Genomic DNA, 17821 nt, shown 5'->3' with positions numbered 1-17821 from the left:
AGCTTCAGCTCGGGAAGCGACTGCTCAGTCAGCCAATCAAACCTAGAGTGTGCGGAGTGGCGTCCAATCAAATTGCCGTACCGGGCGTGCTTATCCCGCCCTCTGTTCATTCAGCACATAGTTAACTGAACTGTACAGAGATTTTATGACCAGGTTAACTAACGGTTACCTCGTCTCGCTGGAAGCGAAATATAATTACAAAAATATGCGCGTGTGTTAACCAGATATAAAACATTAGCAATGCCACCGCTGAGTCGTGTTATTCCCAATGGAAACTGGACGAACTAACGTTAAAACGTTAGCTAGCTACAGACTTTACCTTAACTTTGCCTTAAATGATGTCTCGACACTTTTAAACCAACAATGGCAAGTTTAGGCAGCTGAAGCTCTGCGGGGAGAAAAGTGACGGCTGACGGTAAAGGACAGTGGACTCTGGACAGGTATGTCTCCTCGGCTGTTGTCGTGGTCGCTGCTGCTCTTCTGTCTGGATGTGTTCAGACATGAAGTTCCGGGGGCTCTGGCACACTCGGCACCCAGTGCTGCAAAAACTTTGGTGTGGGGACCCGGTCTGGAGGCAAACATCGTCCTTCCAGCTCGATTCTTCTACATACAGGCGGTGGACAGCTCGGGGAGAAAGTGAGTAACAGTTCAGTCAGGCCTGCTAGTCGTCTTTGTTGTAGACGCTGCGTTTTTCCAGTCTCAGCAACTTGTAAAATTTTATTGCCAAGCAGTGCTGCTTTCAAATGCTCCACGTAGCTTTGGATTTTGAGAGCCTACATGAATTTTATATTGGCTCAAATCTGTGTTGTTTTATAAGTGCAAAGAAATTGGTGTCATAAAGCTAAAAGACGAGGTTCGAGTCTGTTGATTTAATTAATACTACAGTATGTGGCAAAGAGGAAAATTGTATCTCTCATTGCTGAACAGCTGTCCAGTTGGCAGAGATGCAGCCCACAATCAGGAGTCTAGATGTTTATTTTCTCAAGAAGAACTTAACATAGTCAAATGTTACAACACCCACTTGTTGGATTGTATTTTTTATGACAACAAATATTGTCTCATATTTTGGTCAGTATGGTTCTTGAGATATCCTAGAAGCAGAATGGTACAACTTTAACCTCCTTCCAATTTTACCTTTGGCAGGGCAATGTTACTGCACTTTAACATTAGCACCTGAGGTCTGCGTGACTGTAAAGAAAGACATAGAAACAACATAGTAAGTCTTTTCAGCTGCGTTGAAATTTTAAACTAGTCGATAGTGAGAAAGCAGACATGAAAGTTTGCGCCCCAGGGAGAGCGAGTCAGACAGCCTCAACTGACCCCTTTCATCAAAAAGGTCCCATGGGCCCAATGAAGGTATCCTGCTCTCGGTGGGTGTCACTTTCACACATGCTTTTGGTGTCAAGACAGATTGATTTCTCACCTCCGTTCATGCCTATAACAAAAGATGATATTGGTGTTGTCTGATGGTTCACAAGAGGGATCATAACATTTTGCCAAAACCAAGAAGCCATGAAATTATATCAGCAACAAGAGACTTTCTGTTGTTGATGCAAAACTTGTAACATTTAATTACAATATAGCCAGGCCACATAAGGAGACACATTAAAGCAACTGTCAAATTGGCATCAGAATAAATGTATTATGAGGAATTTTTAATATGTAATTATCTTCAGATAATAATATGCGAGCAGCTTTAGATGTTTTGGTACTGCTATCCGTTCAAAACTCTCACAAAATTCGAGACCTCTTGTGTATGACTTATTTTGTACACTAAACTTAGCATCTCTGGCTTGTGTGCCAGCATACTAGTATTCTTCCAGCAGCATATTCTCCGTGTTTCCTCTCTCACAGCTTAACAACATCACCTGGTGAGAAGACCTTTGACGTGAAGATTGTGTCTCCAGTGGAGCACTTCACCAGGATTTGGATCCAGGTCCTGGATCGTCAGGATGGCTCCTTCCTGGTTCGCTACAGAATGTATGCCACATACACGGACCTCCACATCCACATCCTGCTCAAGAACAAGCACATCGCAAAGTCACCATTCATTCTCACAGGTAAAACACAATCCAGGCTGCCTCATAAAATATGTTTTAGGATGAGATGTGTGTTTTTCTGGCCTGATAAGGACAGCTCATGTTTACAGCAGATGAAACAGATGGATCTTATTGATGTTTCTGTGTTCTTTTCCCCACACAGGCCCAGTTTATCATGAGGGCTGTGACTGTCCTCAGCCCACTGGTTCTGTGTGGGAAGCCCAAATGCACTGTCCTCAGTCCTTCCCTCAGATAGACAGGGACCTTTCCATCTACGCAAGTGTCGACCCAGATCGTAACGCGCAGGAGATCCCACAGCGCTTCGGACAGAGACAAAGCCTCTGCCACTACACTATTAAAAACAACAAGGTATCTCACACCTATGACACCAGAAACACCAAACACAGAGGAAATAAGCAATAAGATAAACACGATAATGTTGAATATGGTTGCTCACTACCCTCAAAAAATGCTGATACATTAGGGTCACAGTCAGGGGTGCAGAGCGCCATGAAAAACACTGGTCTGGGAGAATGTTATGTTTTTAGCAAACAGTCTTTATCATCTTGGTGTAACAGCAAACTGAAAGGTCTAATATGGGTTCAGTTGTAACATTAACACACAAGTAATTTTACAAAAAATCCCCAGTCTCTCTTTTAAATACTATCATAACCAAAGGGCAGTAAAGTAATGATGGGTAGTATTTCTTTGGGCTGAATAGTAATTAGGGCCATGTGATAATGTAAAGGGGGCCAGGAGAGCCTGGAGCTGTGTAACACACCCTTAAGAACAGTCTGTCAACCAGGTGTTTACTTGTACAATCTTCTCAAAATACCACTGTAGACGTCAATCCAGGTTTCTGTAACAATGATACGTCTAAAGCCTTGTTGCCACAGTGCTAGCATTACCTGGGAACATCCAGTCATTTATCAGTCACAATCCCATTGTAAGTTTTGCACTTTGTTTTGAAGGTAGGCTTAGTGTCCACTTACAAAATAAGTTCTGTGCAAAACACTGTTTCACACATTCAGGTAGTTGTAAATTGACAAATTTCTGCAAATATTTTTTTTTTTTATATAACTGAAGTATTTCCTGTAATAGGCATAAGTAGTCCATACCCATTGGTAGCTTTGTCACCTTCTACCTATGCCAATCCTCAATGCCTATGTGCGGTTTCACATAGATTGACCACGCCAGTGAGTAGAAAAACGTGGGACAGGCAGAATGACACACTGACAGTTTTTGTGATTATGTACAGCATACAGTACCATGACTTAGTCAAACCAAAAATTAGAAAAAAAAAGAGAAACATTCGGCCACAGGGGGAGCCACAGCGATCGGTCGCATTTTAGCCATTTTTAAGCATTTTTCTGTTGTTATAGCGCCACCCAGTTGCCAATTAGAATTAAATTTCTCCAGTCACCTTCCTGTTCTACATATCTACCAAGTTTAGTAAAAATAGATACGGCAGTCAGGCCTAGATAAGCGCCCCCATTTTGTTTGATGGGGTCAATAATGGAGGGGTCCCCTCAGATTATGTGTGGTCATATGCCTACAAAGTTGCGTGGTGATCGGTGAAACCCTTGAGATGTTATACACCTTTATGTGATGAGCCACGCCCTCCGCAATATTCATTGCCTTATAGAAGCTCAGTTTTAGTAAGTTTTCCAACTTTTGCCAAGAGGGAACTTTAGATATTGGTCCCTAGATTATGTTCACCGAGTTTCATGCAGATCGGTCAAACTTCCTAGGAAGAGATTGATTTTAAGTGTTTTCCAAAAAAATTCAAAATGGCGGAAAATCTATATAACCGGAAGTTATGGGTTCTTGTGGCAAATTTGAGGAGAGGCATCTCTGTGCAAAGTTTCATGTCTCTATGACATACGGGGCATGAGATATTCCCATTCAAAGTTTGCAATTTTAATCGGTTGCTATAGCGCCCCTCTTTGGCCAAATGATGTAATATTGCTTCATTCGCATCCTCCCATGACCCTCTACCACTGTGCCAAATTTCACATGGATTGACCAAGTCAGTGAGGAGAAAAACATGGAACAGACACACAGACAGAGTGTTTGTCATTATATAGTAAAGATAAGATTGCTCTTGGCCCTGGAAACACTAGTCTGACTATACGATCCTAATTTTGACCACATCACATGGTCTTGATCAGCTGATAGAGTTTGCAGTTAAGCAAGTTATCGTCGCTATATAATTCTAGAATATTTATAGAAACACATAATCTTTCATTCACATACTTGTGAATAAGATACTCCTGTCTGTGTTATTCCTTTATTTGTCCAGCTGTGCTGTCCTTGTTCCCAGCTGTTATGTCCATTTATGTCTCAGTACATTGAGGGCAATACAAAATAAGAGAGTCAAATTCATTCAAGTTCATTTCTGAACACTTCTGTGATATTTTAAGGTTGATACAGCTTCTATGTTCTCTTTAGGTCTACGTTAAAACTTTTGGAGAGCATGTGGGTTTCAGAATCTTCATGGACGCCATCCTCCTGTCGCTCACCAGAAAGGTAAGGCCTTCTTAAACCATCTGTATGATACTAAAACACTGAACAATTTTAATTTATAACACACCATTATTACAAATAATTTGTCACTTGCTTTTAGAAAGCGAGACAAAGAACATGATAGAAAATTACATTGCTTTTTTCCACTTACATATTGCATTTATCTTTTAATTGGGGTTTATGACAGGCCCCCAAGAAGTGTAATTACATGGCGTCACATGATGCTATGGGGCACATAGACATAAATGGCGAAAGAGACATCTGTAAATCAGTTCATACATTTTTTTGAGCATCACGACCCCCTGCAAAATGTCTCGTTTCACTACCAGAAGGTGATCCATCCCGTCCGGTAACACTTGGAAAGTCTGGTGCACATGCTCTATGGGCCAACACTACAGTGTGGAAGCAGTTGTAATCATCTGGGTAACGTTATATGCAGCACTTGAAATTTGTTGGCTTCATGCACCACTGAGCAACTTTCATAGGAATAAATGGGGCCCTGCCTGCAAGGCTGCACCCAGTTCTCTTTGATATCCATGGGTTATAATGCTGTATAAAGATTAAAGGCTTCAAGGTTCAAGAGCACACTCCCATTTCTCTCCCTACGGTGTTGTGTTGTACGTCCAGGTGCAGCTCCCTGACATGGAGTTCTTCGTTAATCTGGGCGACTGGCCATTGGAGAAGAGAAAACCCACTGAGAAGATTCATCCCATCTTTTCCTGGTGTGGCTCTAACAATACCAGAGACATAGTCATGCCCACCTATGACCTGACTGAGTCTGTCCTTGAGACCATGGGAAGGTAAGGCTGTGCAGCCAGAACACAAACAAAAGCTACAAAAGCACCAATCACACCTGGACACCCTTTAGGGAATACTCCCCTGAAAATGTTATCTTCTGAGGAACTGCCAACCGCCTGTAGGCCTGATGGCTCAGAAAAGTTCGTAGCTTGCCTTTTAGTGGAGGACAGGAGTCGTAGTCAGCTTGGACACGTTGCACTCCTGAAGTCATTAAGATGATTTACACTATACTCTTCTTCCCTAAGCAGATGACGCTGGGGACAAGTAGGCTTGTGTACCCAGACTGCACCACGACATTGTCACAGCGCAGACTGAATAATGTGGAACCGAAATAAACCTGTGTCAGGGTGCTCATTATTTCCTCAGCATTGCCTCATGCATTTTTATGCAGTGCAAGATAGCCAACTGGTGTGTGACAGCAAAAAAAAAAGTGCAGGCAAATATTTTATTTTACATCTAGATTGAGCCGGCTTAACAGCTCTCCATATCATGCATACATTGACTTTTTGCCCCGCAGAAATTCTCTCCCTGTAATGAGCGATACTCTCAGTCAAGAGGTGTATCCAGTGTCACCTGTAAGTGCTGATCTCTGCCATGACAAAACTATATTTTATATTTGCAATATTGAACTGGTTAAGCAGTCCTTCGTAAAGTAAAGTGAAAGCAAAGCAGGGTAGGAATGATTTCTAGGCACTGAGCTACAGCTGACAGTGTGAAGCCAATCCTTTACATGAGTTTAATAACAGGATGAGATTATTTATATATGCATGACTGTTCTTATTTCTGTCTTAATGTCTGCTTTATGATTCAGCATATCATTATCTATATATATGTATTTCTCTCTCTCTATACCCTGTGCATCCAATGAACAGAGTAAGTTTGGACATGATGTCAGTGCAGGCCAACACAGGCCCACCATGGCCAGAGAAGAACGCTACAGCCTTCTGGAGGGGCCGAGACAGTCGACAGGAACGTCTGGAGCTGGTCAAGCTTTCAAGGGCTCACCCCAACATGATAGACGCTGCCTTTACCAACTTCTTCTTCTTCCAACATGATGAGAGTCTCTATGGGCCGCTGGTCAAACATGTTTCTTTCTTTGACTTTTTCAAGGTGAGTTTATTCTAGCATGGCTTGTTTTATAAATACATAAAATATTGGAGTCTTCATTACAGGATATTTTTGATAATAACTTAAATCATACCGTGGGATGGTAAGGAGATGCTAGTGCTGTTTGACCTAGTAAGAGTTAATACTAAACTCTGCCGGGCCCTGCAGCGTTTAGCTAATTGTTTTATAACCATACTGAAGCATTTTCAGCAAACAAGCCTAGACAAGCTCAGTGTACCCAATTAATTTAGCAGAAAAAAATCTGAGAGCCGATGAAAACTAGATTCTGATGTGGAGAGTAAAGACCCAGATATTTCTCTCAGGAGACGATAAACCAAACCAGTGCTCAAGGGCCTGGGAATACTGGACCTATTTACATGATCTAGTTTGCCAATGAGACATCTCCTGTGTGATGTCGCTCCATGTCAGCTGTGTACACTGACAGTTTTCTGCTAACACATTAGATGGTGTGCCAAGACTAACTTTTTATGCAGTTAAATATGACATCAGCCTGTTTACATTTATCTAACTGGCATTTTCTTTAACACAAACTCATGATTTCTATCCATTGTCCACCCCCAGTACAAGTACCAAATAAACATTGACGGCACTGTGGCAGCATATCGACTGCCTTACCTGTTGGCTGGAGACAGTGTGGTCCTAAAGCAGGACTCCGGTTACTACGAGCATTTCTACAACGAACTTCGGCCGTGGGAGCACTACATCCCAATCAGGGCGGACCTGGGAGACCTGCTGGAAAAGATCCAGTGGGCTCGTGAGCACGATGAAGAGGTGATGCTGATAATGATAATGATTATGGTTATGGTGCTATACATTTATACATAGCAGTAAATGCTATGACGTGTGGTGTCATTCTGTTCAGTGGATTTTTCTCGCTCATTTATTGACGTCTGTACGAGTTAACATAGATAGCTTTGTAACATTTTGTCCCCACTATGTTGGATGTGATTCAAAGAAATAATAATTAACCATGTTGCTGTGATTGTCGCTGTCTTTCAGGCAAAGAAAATTGCACTGGCGGGTCAGCAGTTTGCCCGCAATAATCTTATGGGAAACAGTATATTCTGCTACTACTACAGACTTTTCCAGGTAACATTTCTACAGTTGCAGTCTCACGGTGGGGTCATGGTTCATTGGCACTGGTTTCACAAGATGCAGAGATGTGTTCTAATGGCATATTGTCTGTCGTAGTCCTCTCTGAAAGTCCCATGTTCTTCTTACAGGAGTATGCCAAACTCCAGGTCACAGAACCTAAGGTTCGTGAAGGCATGGAGCTGGTGGAGCAGCCCAGTGATGACCTGTTTCCATGTTACTGCCACAGGAAAAAGGTAAGGGGCACCATTAAGTTTCTCCTAGTGGTTTTGTATTTTTGCACCTCACCACAGCTTACAGGATTACATCAGTAACCAGGATAACACCAGTCTAGACCCAAAAGCTGTTGCTGTGTGTTCCTCTGCAGATATGCTGTACTCTCACATATCACAAGCGTACATTGTTTGCAAAGATGCACTTCAGACAACTCAGATGAAAGACTATCTTGCCTGTCACTTTGATACAGTACATCATGGTCTGGGTGAATGGTTTTAGGACGTCTATCAAAACTGTTTTACATGAATGTATTGAAACTTAGTGTGCCTAATATAGAGGTAGAACTCAGAGGGTAATGAATCTGAAAACATGCAGCAATATCTAGCACAGGGGTGTCGAACATACCGCCCGGGGGCCAGAACTGGTCTGTATAATCCTGCCCACTAGATGACTTTGCACACCTAATATTGATGCACTTGTAAAGGCTAAGAGGTGCCAAGTATCAGGAGTAATTTAAACAGTGAGTAGATACTTCATGTAAAATGCGGCCTCCGAGGCTTTTCCACCTCAACCAGAGTACAGTTCTCTGAATGAAACAAAGAATACTTACTGTGCTTATATTTAAAGATATTGAGCACTGTGCAATATATTGTCAACCAGCAGCTTCAGTACAAAAGAATCTGTATCAGACTTCTATCTTAAAACAATATGGGTGAAACCCTGCTGCTGAGGCACTTACAGAACTTTAGATTAGTGAATAGTTTGTAAGGCAGAGGATGACTTAACCTGCCTCTTCAGCAGCTTCCACGCTAGTGGAAAATTATGAAAAAATGCACATGTAATGAAAGTGAGTAGTAGACTGACTGAATGTGGAAAAACTGAGACATACTGTTGAATTTGCACATATTTTTCTGAGGATATCACAGGGTGTTCATCGTGTGTTTGGTCAGTGGATGAATGTTTTCTCTAAAAAAGTGAAAAATATGAAGGGATTGTTTTATTATAGGTTATTATGCAATGGCTTTACTGGTCCGGCCCACTTGAGATCAATTGTATGTGGCCCATGAACTAAAATGAGTTTGACACCCCTGATGTAGCAGATATTGACAGAACTGCACTCACAATTAGTGTGGCATGACTAAGTCTCTGAAAAATGACGTCTAAGTTTTATCTTATCAGAGCAACAATAAACGGATATAACTTTTTCAGTGGTTATTTAAAATAGCAGATGTCTGTCAACATTAGAGCCAGGGCTGCACACTGACTTTCTAAAGCTTGAAGGTTTCCATATCCCATTATGAGCTTCCAACCAGCTAGAAAGTGACAGAGACAAAGAGATTTATGTGTGTAATAATGGTTGGTCTGTTCTGCAGTAGGCCTTTTTCACAGCAGACTGTCATAGTGGAAAAAGCACAGATGTCACTAATAACATTATGAAAACTCTGTTCTGTTCAAGTGTTCAGAGTGAGTGTTTTTTCAGTTATCTGCTCTTTGATAGATATGCCTGCCAAATTCTTACATGATTGAGAGGGAGATTGAAAACATAATGTTATGTCACTGGTTGCTAGAACTTGTAGAAAGGCAAAGCTGCAGCAGAGCAAAGCAGAATAGCTTCTAACCTTGGCAAATGCATTAGTGGGTTGAAGTTTTTCATTGATAATAGCAATAATTGGGGGAAAAAAACACTGGTATTATTGTTAAAACTTTGGTACCGCTCGGCCTCATGACACACTGCACACATTTGCAGAGTGTGGCTCCCTCTGGTGGATCGAAGGTACCACTGCACCCTGCTAAATAAATTCAAGTTGAATTTAAAATATGATATTACTAAAAGCTCTGCACATCCACACAGGTGTTTTCAAGTACTCTGGATGATTAGACCCCAGGACAGATTAAAGGCAGGTGGAGCTATGCTGGGAATTTTGTGAAGTCACCAAACTCATGTACTGAATGATAACATTTTAAATATTCTGGACCCAACAGGTGCAGCAACACGAGAAGGGAGTAACCAGGGGTAGTTTGCATACATCAGCAGAGGAATAATCATTTCATAAGTGAAAACACCTGTGTAACTATTTAAGTTTGAATGAGTAAAAGTTGAGACCAAACTGCTGTACAAAGTATGCTGCCTTTTTATTGGATTTTACTAACTGTATTTTTTCAGTTTCTGATGGCACACGTTTCTTCCCATGTGCTAAAACGAATCCAGCTACTAACTTGTTCTGAAAGCTGGCACATATCCTTGTGACACCATTCCCTCTGATCCCAACATTAATCTTTCTGTTTATTTTTCAGGCAAAGGATGAACTCTGATTGACCTGTCATCCAGTTACAGCACAATCCTTCATTGCTGATATACTGCCAAATAATATTCAGATTGTGAAATGATTGTATGACTGTGATATGACTATCACATCTCGTTTTTAAAATAAATATTTTTCTTTTTGTACGCTGAAAGTGTTTTTTCTTTTTTGCACTGTTGTATTATACACTCACACATAAACACAAATCCACTGCAAAAGCATGTATACACATATGCGAAATCGAAATTTGCATGTTTAAAGTGGTGAAACAGTTGGATTAGATGTGTATTTTTCATCCTGTGAAATCACACATACACCAATCCACCAAACCAAAACATTAAAACCATAGGTGGGTGACCTATAGACCAGGTATACCACCTCATGGCAATAGCACTCCCTAATGGCAGGGAGCCCCCAGCAGAGCAATGCACCATGTCAAATTACAGAAACTGTTCAGGAGTGGCTGGAGGAACGTGACAAAGAGTTCAAGAGGTCGACCTGGCCTCAAAATTTCCCAGATCCCAATCAGATCAAGCAGTCATAGAACATGCCAGTACCCCAGAGGTACCATCAATCTGTGGTGAGGCCTCCTCGAATTGGACTTGGCTCTGACCTGTCCAGGCATGGACGCAGGACCTCTGGGGGGTGTCCAGTGGTGTCTGGCACCAGGGCGATGGCGGCCGCTCCTTTTGAGTCCTGTAGGTTGTCAGGTGGGATACCAGCCATGTCCCTCAGATGCTCAGTCAGGTTGGGATCTGGTGAATCTGGCAGCCAGGTCAACCCCTTGAGTTCTTAGTCATGCTCTTTGAGCTATTCCTGAGCAGTTTTTGCAGTGTTGCAGGGTGCATTGTCATTTGGCAGTGCCATCCAAACACTGCAACAGTGTTCGGCATGGTTGGAGCATCTCAGGTGGCATCCACATGAATGCCAAGACCCGAGGCGTCCCAGCAGAACACTATTGTAACAAGATGATCAGTGGTATTCACTTCATCTGTCAGTGGTTTTAATGTTTTGGTCGATGGTGTTCATTCAAGCAGTAGATCTCTGACTCTGTATGTTCAAGCTGCATTGTCATCAAATGTGCTTAAGTGTCCCTAAGCAAGATGAATGAACTCTGTCAGATCCAAGGTTGATTTGCTGTGGCTAAAAACGAAAAGAAAATCATCTGTGTCCAGTCAAGCCATGGTTGACGTTGCTGACGAGTCATTGCACTGAAGTCAGTAGTATAGCTGTAATGACCCCTCCTGGACAGTAGGTGTCAGTCACTTGTAGTCAGGTTCAACCCCAGGGATTTCACAGAGGAAAAATCTTGCAATGAATGGACGGTGTTGCTGCTGTTGCTTAACGTTACAGCAACTTTATCTATAGAGCATCTGTGCAATGGACAAGTTTGTCGAGGTAAATATCTAACGGTTAACAAATAGGGCAGTAAAACACACAGCTAGCTTCGTGGAATAAGCTAAACTTGTAGCTACGTTGTAGTTGCTGTACTTTGCCTCTTACCACAATGAATTTCGTTGGACTACGGCGTAGCGTTATTAACAATAAGCGAACTATGTTTTTTAACGGCAGAGCTTGAAAACGTGGCTCATACCGATAATGAGCTGTAACTTATACGATTTAGCAAAAGGGCTATGGTGAACTGTTTCAGTCCTGACAGTCACCATGACAACACTCACTTTTTAATCACTTTCCACAGATGTACAGTGAGGGAAATAAATAATATTGACGTGTTGAATACTTTTCATTTAACATGTTGCCAATGCAGCTATCCAAATAAAATGTAGACCAGACATTGATATAAACGCGAACTGAAATACATTTCATAAGTGGTGGGGAAGCCTTTGCAATACCAGCTTCCTGTATGAATAAACTAATGTCTCTGAGTGTTCAGATGGGATTATAGTCCATTCTTCCTCACAGACTTGTTCTTTGTCTCGTCTGACCACACTACATTGTCCCAGTTATCTACAGGCTTCTCCAAATGTCAGGTAGCAAACTTCAGACAAGCTTTTTGGCAGCACTACAACAAGCCATGTTTGGAGGAGAAATGGCTCTTTGTATGACCTTACAAATACTATACAGTAAAGTTCAGAGGTAGAAGCAACATGGTCTTGGGCTGTGTCTTTTCTTTTCACACCAGCAGAATCTAAATTATCAAAGGAAAGATGATGGAGCCATGAAACCGGAAATCTTGAGAAGAATATGCTGCCATCCACCAGGATGATGAGGATGAGGAAGAACCATCTATCAGGACAGCAATGCAAAACATACTGCAAAGGAGACTGTCTGTTGGTTCCAAAGTAATAAAAAAAGGTGTTTGAATATCCCAGTCAGCTAAAGATTAAGATTGTCCAGCAGCCCACCACAGTCTTCAAGATTTAAAGACTGTCTGTGTGGAAGAATGGGCAGAAATCCCAACCGTGGGACTTTATATTGTTCCTACACGAAGTGTCTTGAAGCTGGCATTGTAAACAAAGGCTTCCCCACCAAGTATTACCAGGTGTGATTTGTTATCTGTCTGTGTCTGTATCTGCTCTGTGAGGCACTGATGAACATCAAGGACTGAAATGTTGCTGCTGTTTTTAATCACTTTTTATTATTTTTTAAGCACTTTGAGCACCCTTCTTTTTGTGCAGAGATGTTCTCAATAAATTGACTTTTATTTTTTGATTTGATCTCAGCCTGTGAACCTTTTCTGTGGCTGTCCAGACCAGTTGTACTGGTGTGCGAGTATCTCCTCTGCTGTCCTGTATTGGTTGTCCATAATACCGACGCACCCAAGATTAACTTTTTCGTTGCCCTGAGAAGGCGCAGTTTGACAGCAGCCCTACTTATTTCCCCCACTGTTTAAACCCTGCATGATGAGAATGGTTAAACTTGAAAGAATGCTCACTGACTGCTCACTGACTTACAGGACACAGTGAAGGTGCCATTTGGGACTAAGTATCTAGAGGCTGCCTTGTCTTTTCCTGCTTCAGTAACAGATGTTCACAAGGCCGTCATTCTCACTCATGGGGCTGGTGGAGACATGAACTTCAGACATCTGGTTTCTCTGGCAAATGCCTTAGCTTCATGTGGCTTCCTTTGTCTCCGTTTCACATGCAAAGGTTTAAACTTGGGTTATAGAGTGAAAGCTTACCGTGCTGTGTGGGTAAGTATTTTCATTCATTCAAGAAATAGCTGTCACTATTTTATTCTTACATGAGTATCTTTGTGCTGCTGTAACAGATTCACAGTCAGTAAAATGCTGCACACACTTGTGTTTTTCACCTAGGACTACTTGAAGTCTCTAGAGAAGTTTACCATAAAGCACATATTTGTTGGAGGTAAGCAGCAATAGACGGCTCATTGTGTATCACATGAAATAGATAAATAAGTGTGTTATCACATTTCTTAGTTTCGGGAAGTTGAAGGAACAATGCAACAACAGTCAATATTGTACATTATCAAAAAAGCCAACACAACAACTGCAGCACTCACTGAGCCCGACATCTTGTATCAAAATCTCTGTGACACGTCCACAGGCAGGTCAATGGGATGTCGTGCTGCTGTGGCCTTAGCCAGGCAGCTAAGTGATGAATCAGAGGATGCAGTGCAGGGTGTCATCTGCCTGTCTTTCCCACTGCACCCTCCGGGTCAGACACACGCCCATCTGCAAAGGAGTGAAGATCTCAGGGGGCTACCTGAACACATGCCTGTGCTGTTTGTGTCAGGCACTGAGGACAACATGTGTGACAGGGTGAGGATGTTTGGGCTCTTTATGCTGCCCTGACTGCCATTTCGTGCATACAGTTATAACATTTTCATAATATATTGACATATGTGCATGTGCACTGGGTGCAGTGCATGGGTTTATTTTCTGATTTTACTTTCTGCTTTCTGTCTTTGCTCAGGACCTTTTTGAAGGAACGGTAAAAGAAATGAAAGCTGAAGTTGAGGTTTTCTGCCTAGAAGGAGGCAGCCATGGACTAACGGTGAAGGGAAGGGCGGAGGACTCTGTGTTGGATGAAGTGAACTTACAAGTCATTACCTGGATGAGTAAGCAGATAGATTAATTTATGTTAACAGATTTTTTTATGTTTTATTAGTTAAATAAAGCCTATATTTCCAAAATGTGGTCAAGTTTTTATTTATCATTATAATTATTATTATTCATAACACTATTATTTATATAATAGTGTCTTTTAGCAGAGAAAGTATTCTCTCTGTTTCCTGCCCAGGGACTACAGATGAAAATTAGCTTATAGCCAACCCTGGTGCAGCTAAGTAGCTGTGCACTGTCCCTGTTAAATAAATAAAATACTTTTAGAAATTCTTTAAGGAGAAATTATTTACAGAGGGAAAAAAACACTTTCAATGTCTAGCTCCTCAGACATTAAGCCTGCTTTCACACCCTGGCTTGAAATTCTTCACCTGTGCACAAAATCTAACATAAATGATTGTATGGTACTTTACTCTGACCTTGCAGCACTATTTCAAATTATCTGCCTGCTATAGAGGCCATTTTATAACCAGACCTTGATAGTGATTGTAGTGAGTTCATTAATTGGTCAGAAATAGATAAATAAATAAAGGAAGTTACAGTTTGAAAGAAATTTGATTTGTTTACAGTGTGGAAAATGTCTTTGGCTTTACAACACGAATTACAAGTCAGACAATTGTTTGTTTGTTTGTTTGTTTGTTTGTTTTAAGATAAAACACTGGAATCATATTTCCAGCATAATAGATGGGTTTCCACTAATTTTGTCCACAATGGGATCACATCCCGTTATTTCCTCTGTAAACCTAACGTTACAGCAGCCTACAAGCATGCTGTGTCATAAATCAGCTCAGACACTGTTAGAAATGTAGTATTTGACCTAATAACATCATGCTACAGCAGTAATAACGTCAACTTTAGTCAAATGGCTCTAGCTCTCCTGGTAAATGTCATAAACTCTGGACACATTTTCCCTGTATGTTGACATGATAATGGCCGCGTTTCCCAGATCGCTCTTAGCTTAAGAAGATCTTTCACTAAGGAGGAGTCTTAAGATCGAGCTGACCCACTCTTAACACTCTTCAGCCACCAAACGCTCACAGATCCAGCCGCGGCAGGCACATTCTCCTTAAAAACTAGACTTTATTCTCGTAATATTATGACTTTATTCTCGAAATATTACGACTTTAATCTCATATTTCGACTTTATTCTCGAAATCTCCGATTTTTTTTTCTTCAATGTGGCCCTAATACTCTGTCGTATAAAACAGCCTCTGTAATCAAACCTTAACACATGTGGACGCCCAATACATTTGCAATGCATGTGTGTGTGCGTGCGCGTGCGTGCCTATGTGCGTGCAGTATTAGCACAGCAGTAACGGTTGCTACCCGCCAAATTTGAATTTACGTAGCCGTTATAGTTTATTTTTAGCTGCCTGCAGTTGGTCGGACCGTTGGAGTCGCAGACACAGAGAGGTTGGATTGCTCGGTAAGTAGCTATATTTAGCACATTACCTTTTATTTCATGTTAACAATACAAATCTTTTTAACGTCTACTTTTCCTGTGAACTTTTACTGTGTTCATGATTGTCGTCTGAGAATATCTCCAGCTTTGCTTTTAGTCAGGGCCAATTTCAATGACCGTTATTAGCTAACGTTATTGCACGGCTACGGTTCGCTATTTTAATTATTAAACAGTTTTTTCGGTCCGGTTACTACCGTTTACGTCTAGGTCCGGACCAAATTAAAGTATGGTTCGTTTTTTTCCCGGCCATGAACCAGCATTAACGTTAACGTAACATTATGCTTCTGCCCATCCATGCAATTCTACTTGTAGCTAACGTTACTAGCTAGCTAGCTACCCAGATAGCACACATACATCTGGCCGATGTCAGCCCGATGTATCAAGTTTGGATCGGTAAGACGTAGCAGGGAGAGCGTTTGCTCATTGCCAAGACGTCGGCCTTTAATCGAAAATGACCACCACGCCACGTTCAAACGATCAATACAAGACGCTGCGCTCAGTGGGCGCTCCTTCATTAATATTCATATGCTTCGTTAACTACGACCTTTATTCATTTAGGTCGGACCTTTCAAACTACAAATATTTCACCATTCAATGTGAGAAATTAATGCTAACATTCAAAAATAGCTGACTATTACCATATTTCGTGTGAAAGTGTGCACAATGAAGAGACAAAGGTCAATTTGAGAAACTTTATTTTCAAATTTCACAAACAATATCTGATGGCCAGTCCGCTTCTCCTGGCAGCCTGCAAGAGACAGAAAAGATGATGAGCACATAACTTCAAGAAACAAATCTTCACCACTGTATTTTTTATTTTATTTTTTTTAAGCATTTCAGCTGTCTTTTAGCCAGATTGAAGGCTTTGGGTCCGTCACTCTGCTTCATTTAGCGTGGAAACTGTTAAATAAAGGGATCCGGCGTTAACTCCGTTAACTGTTAACAGCAGCTCAACAATCAGTCCTTCATCTCGGAAAAAACAGTGGTTTAAAAACTGCGCATTACCTGTAGCCACCGGGTCAGTTTGATTTGCAGAGGAGGAGACCTCGACTGATAGGCATCCTTAAACTTCACTATTTGACCTCCGCGCTCCTCTCTGCGCATGTCACCCACAATTGAGCACCCGTTCTGGGATACACAGTGTCGGCCCGTCCCGCCTTACCTCCGCGGTCCTTTCCGCTCCTGTCACCCACACTTAGGCATCCGTCCAGAGTCCCGGAGGTCAGGCCGGGGGGCCGCGGGACCACGGGTGGCAGCTCCGGGCACTTCCACTTTAACACAAAACGAGTTCTCACTAACCAGATGAACAGATAACGTCAACTAGGGAAAATAAAATGAAAACACCACAGTTATAGCATGTTAGCTAACATGAGCTAAACCGCTAAACTAGCTAACAGTTAAGGAAAGATAACGTTAGCTGGTGGGGACCTGTGCTAAGCTATATACACCCAGTCGTGCCTCGCCACTTACCAGGAACCTCTTTTAACGGTCACAGAATAAACAACATAGCTATTTTCTGCCAATTTATTCCAGTTAGCTTACCTGAAACCAACTGCGGTATCCTGCGAGCTCAGTTCCAAACAAGAGGCCCGTCTCCACCGCAGGAACCACCCCCGAAGGACAAAGTTCCAGAACTTTTACAGGGGCTAAACAAGTCCCTGCCTCGGAGTAGGTACTCAGCACCTCAGAACGGCTCTGGCTGGGGCTTGGGGATTACTTGGTGCTGATTGGATATACTCAAGGCGGGATGTGACGTTTTGTAAATAACAACATGGTTATTGTAGTTTAGCTAGGCTAACCGTTAGCTGCTAGCGGTGTCTGTAATAACTCAATAAACGGTCGGTGAAAAAAAAAAATTCCAGCGGATATCTTAATTACAACATGATTGAGCTAGCAAAGCAGTTTTGTGTTGCTATGTGTGGTATTTATTCAGTTTGGGAAATCACGATGTCTAGAAAGCATCAGCTGACAGGGACAGCTAACAGCAGCAGCAAAGCTAACATCAGGACGTCATCTGTTAAAAGCCTCCCGTTGTCGGATATGACATGTAACTACTCCATTTAGCTCAATCATGTTGTAACTAAGACATTCGCTGGAAAAAATATTGTTTTCACGTACCGTGACCGGAGTTATTAGACACCGCTAACGGCCAACGGCGTCCCTACCATAGACATATATACATAGACGCCGCATTGACTGCCGCTTCCTATTG

The 17821-nt window shown here is 41.9% G+C and overlaps 2 protein-coding genes and 1 long non-coding RNA gene across 4 annotated transcripts; 2 read left to right on the top strand and 1 right to left on the bottom strand.

The window, feature by feature from the left end:
* Positions 1-230: 230 nt before the first annotated feature.
* On the top strand, positions 231-10256 carry poglut2 (protein O-glucosyltransferase 2). The gene is made up of 10 exons (XM_033614121.2): positions 231-636; positions 1855-2060; positions 2203-2408; positions 4491-4568; positions 5193-5365; positions 6236-6473; positions 7053-7262; positions 7491-7580; positions 7715-7819; positions 10095-10256. The coding sequence occupies exons 1-10, from the start codon at positions 443-445 to the stop codon at positions 10110-10112; spliced, it is 1518 nt and encodes a 505-aa protein (XP_033470012.1). The 5' UTR covers positions 231-442; the 3' UTR covers positions 10113-10256.
* Positions 10257-11387: 1131 nt separating this feature from the next.
* tex30 (testis expressed 30) lies at positions 11388-14218 on the top strand. Of its 2 annotated transcripts, none has more exons than XM_033618054.2 (5): positions 11388-11500; positions 13020-13256; positions 13380-13431; positions 13630-13844; positions 13999-14218. In XM_033618054.2, the coding sequence occupies exons 1-5, from the start codon at positions 11483-11485 to the stop codon at positions 14158-14160; spliced, it is 684 nt and encodes a 227-aa protein (XP_033473945.2). In that variant the 5' UTR covers positions 11388-11482; the 3' UTR covers positions 14161-14218. The 2 variants fall into 2 exon arrangements, with proteins under 2 accessions (XP_033473945.2, XP_078030519.1); XM_078174393.1 differs by having other exon boundaries at positions 11417-11500; positions 13084-13256.
* A 1901-nt stretch (positions 14219-16119) lies between these two features.
* On the bottom strand, positions 16120-17479 carry LOC117251594 (uncharacterized). Its single transcript, XR_004501239.2, has 3 exons — positions 17152-17479; positions 16772-16880; positions 16120-16357 (listed from the first exon to the last, which is right to left on the bottom strand). It is a non-coding gene; the product is annotated as an uncharacterized LOC117251594 (long non-coding RNA).
* Between the last annotated feature and the right edge of the window lie 342 nt (positions 17480-17821).

Source organism: Epinephelus lanceolatus, chromosome 14 (genome assembly GCF_041903045.1).
Source record: "Epinephelus lanceolatus isolate andai-2023 chromosome 14, ASM4190304v1, whole genome shotgun sequence".
Classification (NCBI taxonomy): domain Eukaryota; kingdom Metazoa; phylum Chordata; class Actinopteri; order Perciformes; family Serranidae; genus Epinephelus; species Epinephelus lanceolatus.
Note: the sequence above shows the minus strand (reverse complement) of the source record. Positions and strands in the feature narration are given on the sequence as shown.

What these genes read in the sequence shown, in the direction of transcription:
- tex30 (XM_033618054.2), top strand. An exon ending in AAAGCACATATTTGTTGGAG is followed by an intron (nt 13,432 to 13,629) that starts GTAAGCAGCAAT and finishes ACACGTCCACAG; the next exon opens with GCAGGTCAATGGGATGTCGT. An exon ending in AGGACAACATGTGTGACAGG is followed by an intron (nt 13,845 to 13,998) that starts GTGAGGATGTTT and finishes GTCTTTGCTCAG; the next exon opens with GACCTTTTTGAAGGAACGGT.
- poglut2 (XM_033614121.2), top strand. Translation starts at nt 443, where the DNA reads ATGTCTCCTCGGCTGTTGTCGTGGTCGCTGCTGCTCTTCTGTCTGGAT. An exon ending in GTGGACAGCTCGGGGAGAAA is followed by an intron (nt 637 to 1,854) that starts GTGAGTAACAGT and finishes CCTCTCTCACAG; the next exon opens with CTTAACAACATCACCTGGTG. An exon ending in GTCACCATTCATTCTCACAG is followed by an intron (nt 2,061 to 2,202) that starts GTAAAACACAAT and finishes TTCCCCACACAG; the next exon opens with GCCCAGTTTATCATGAGGGC.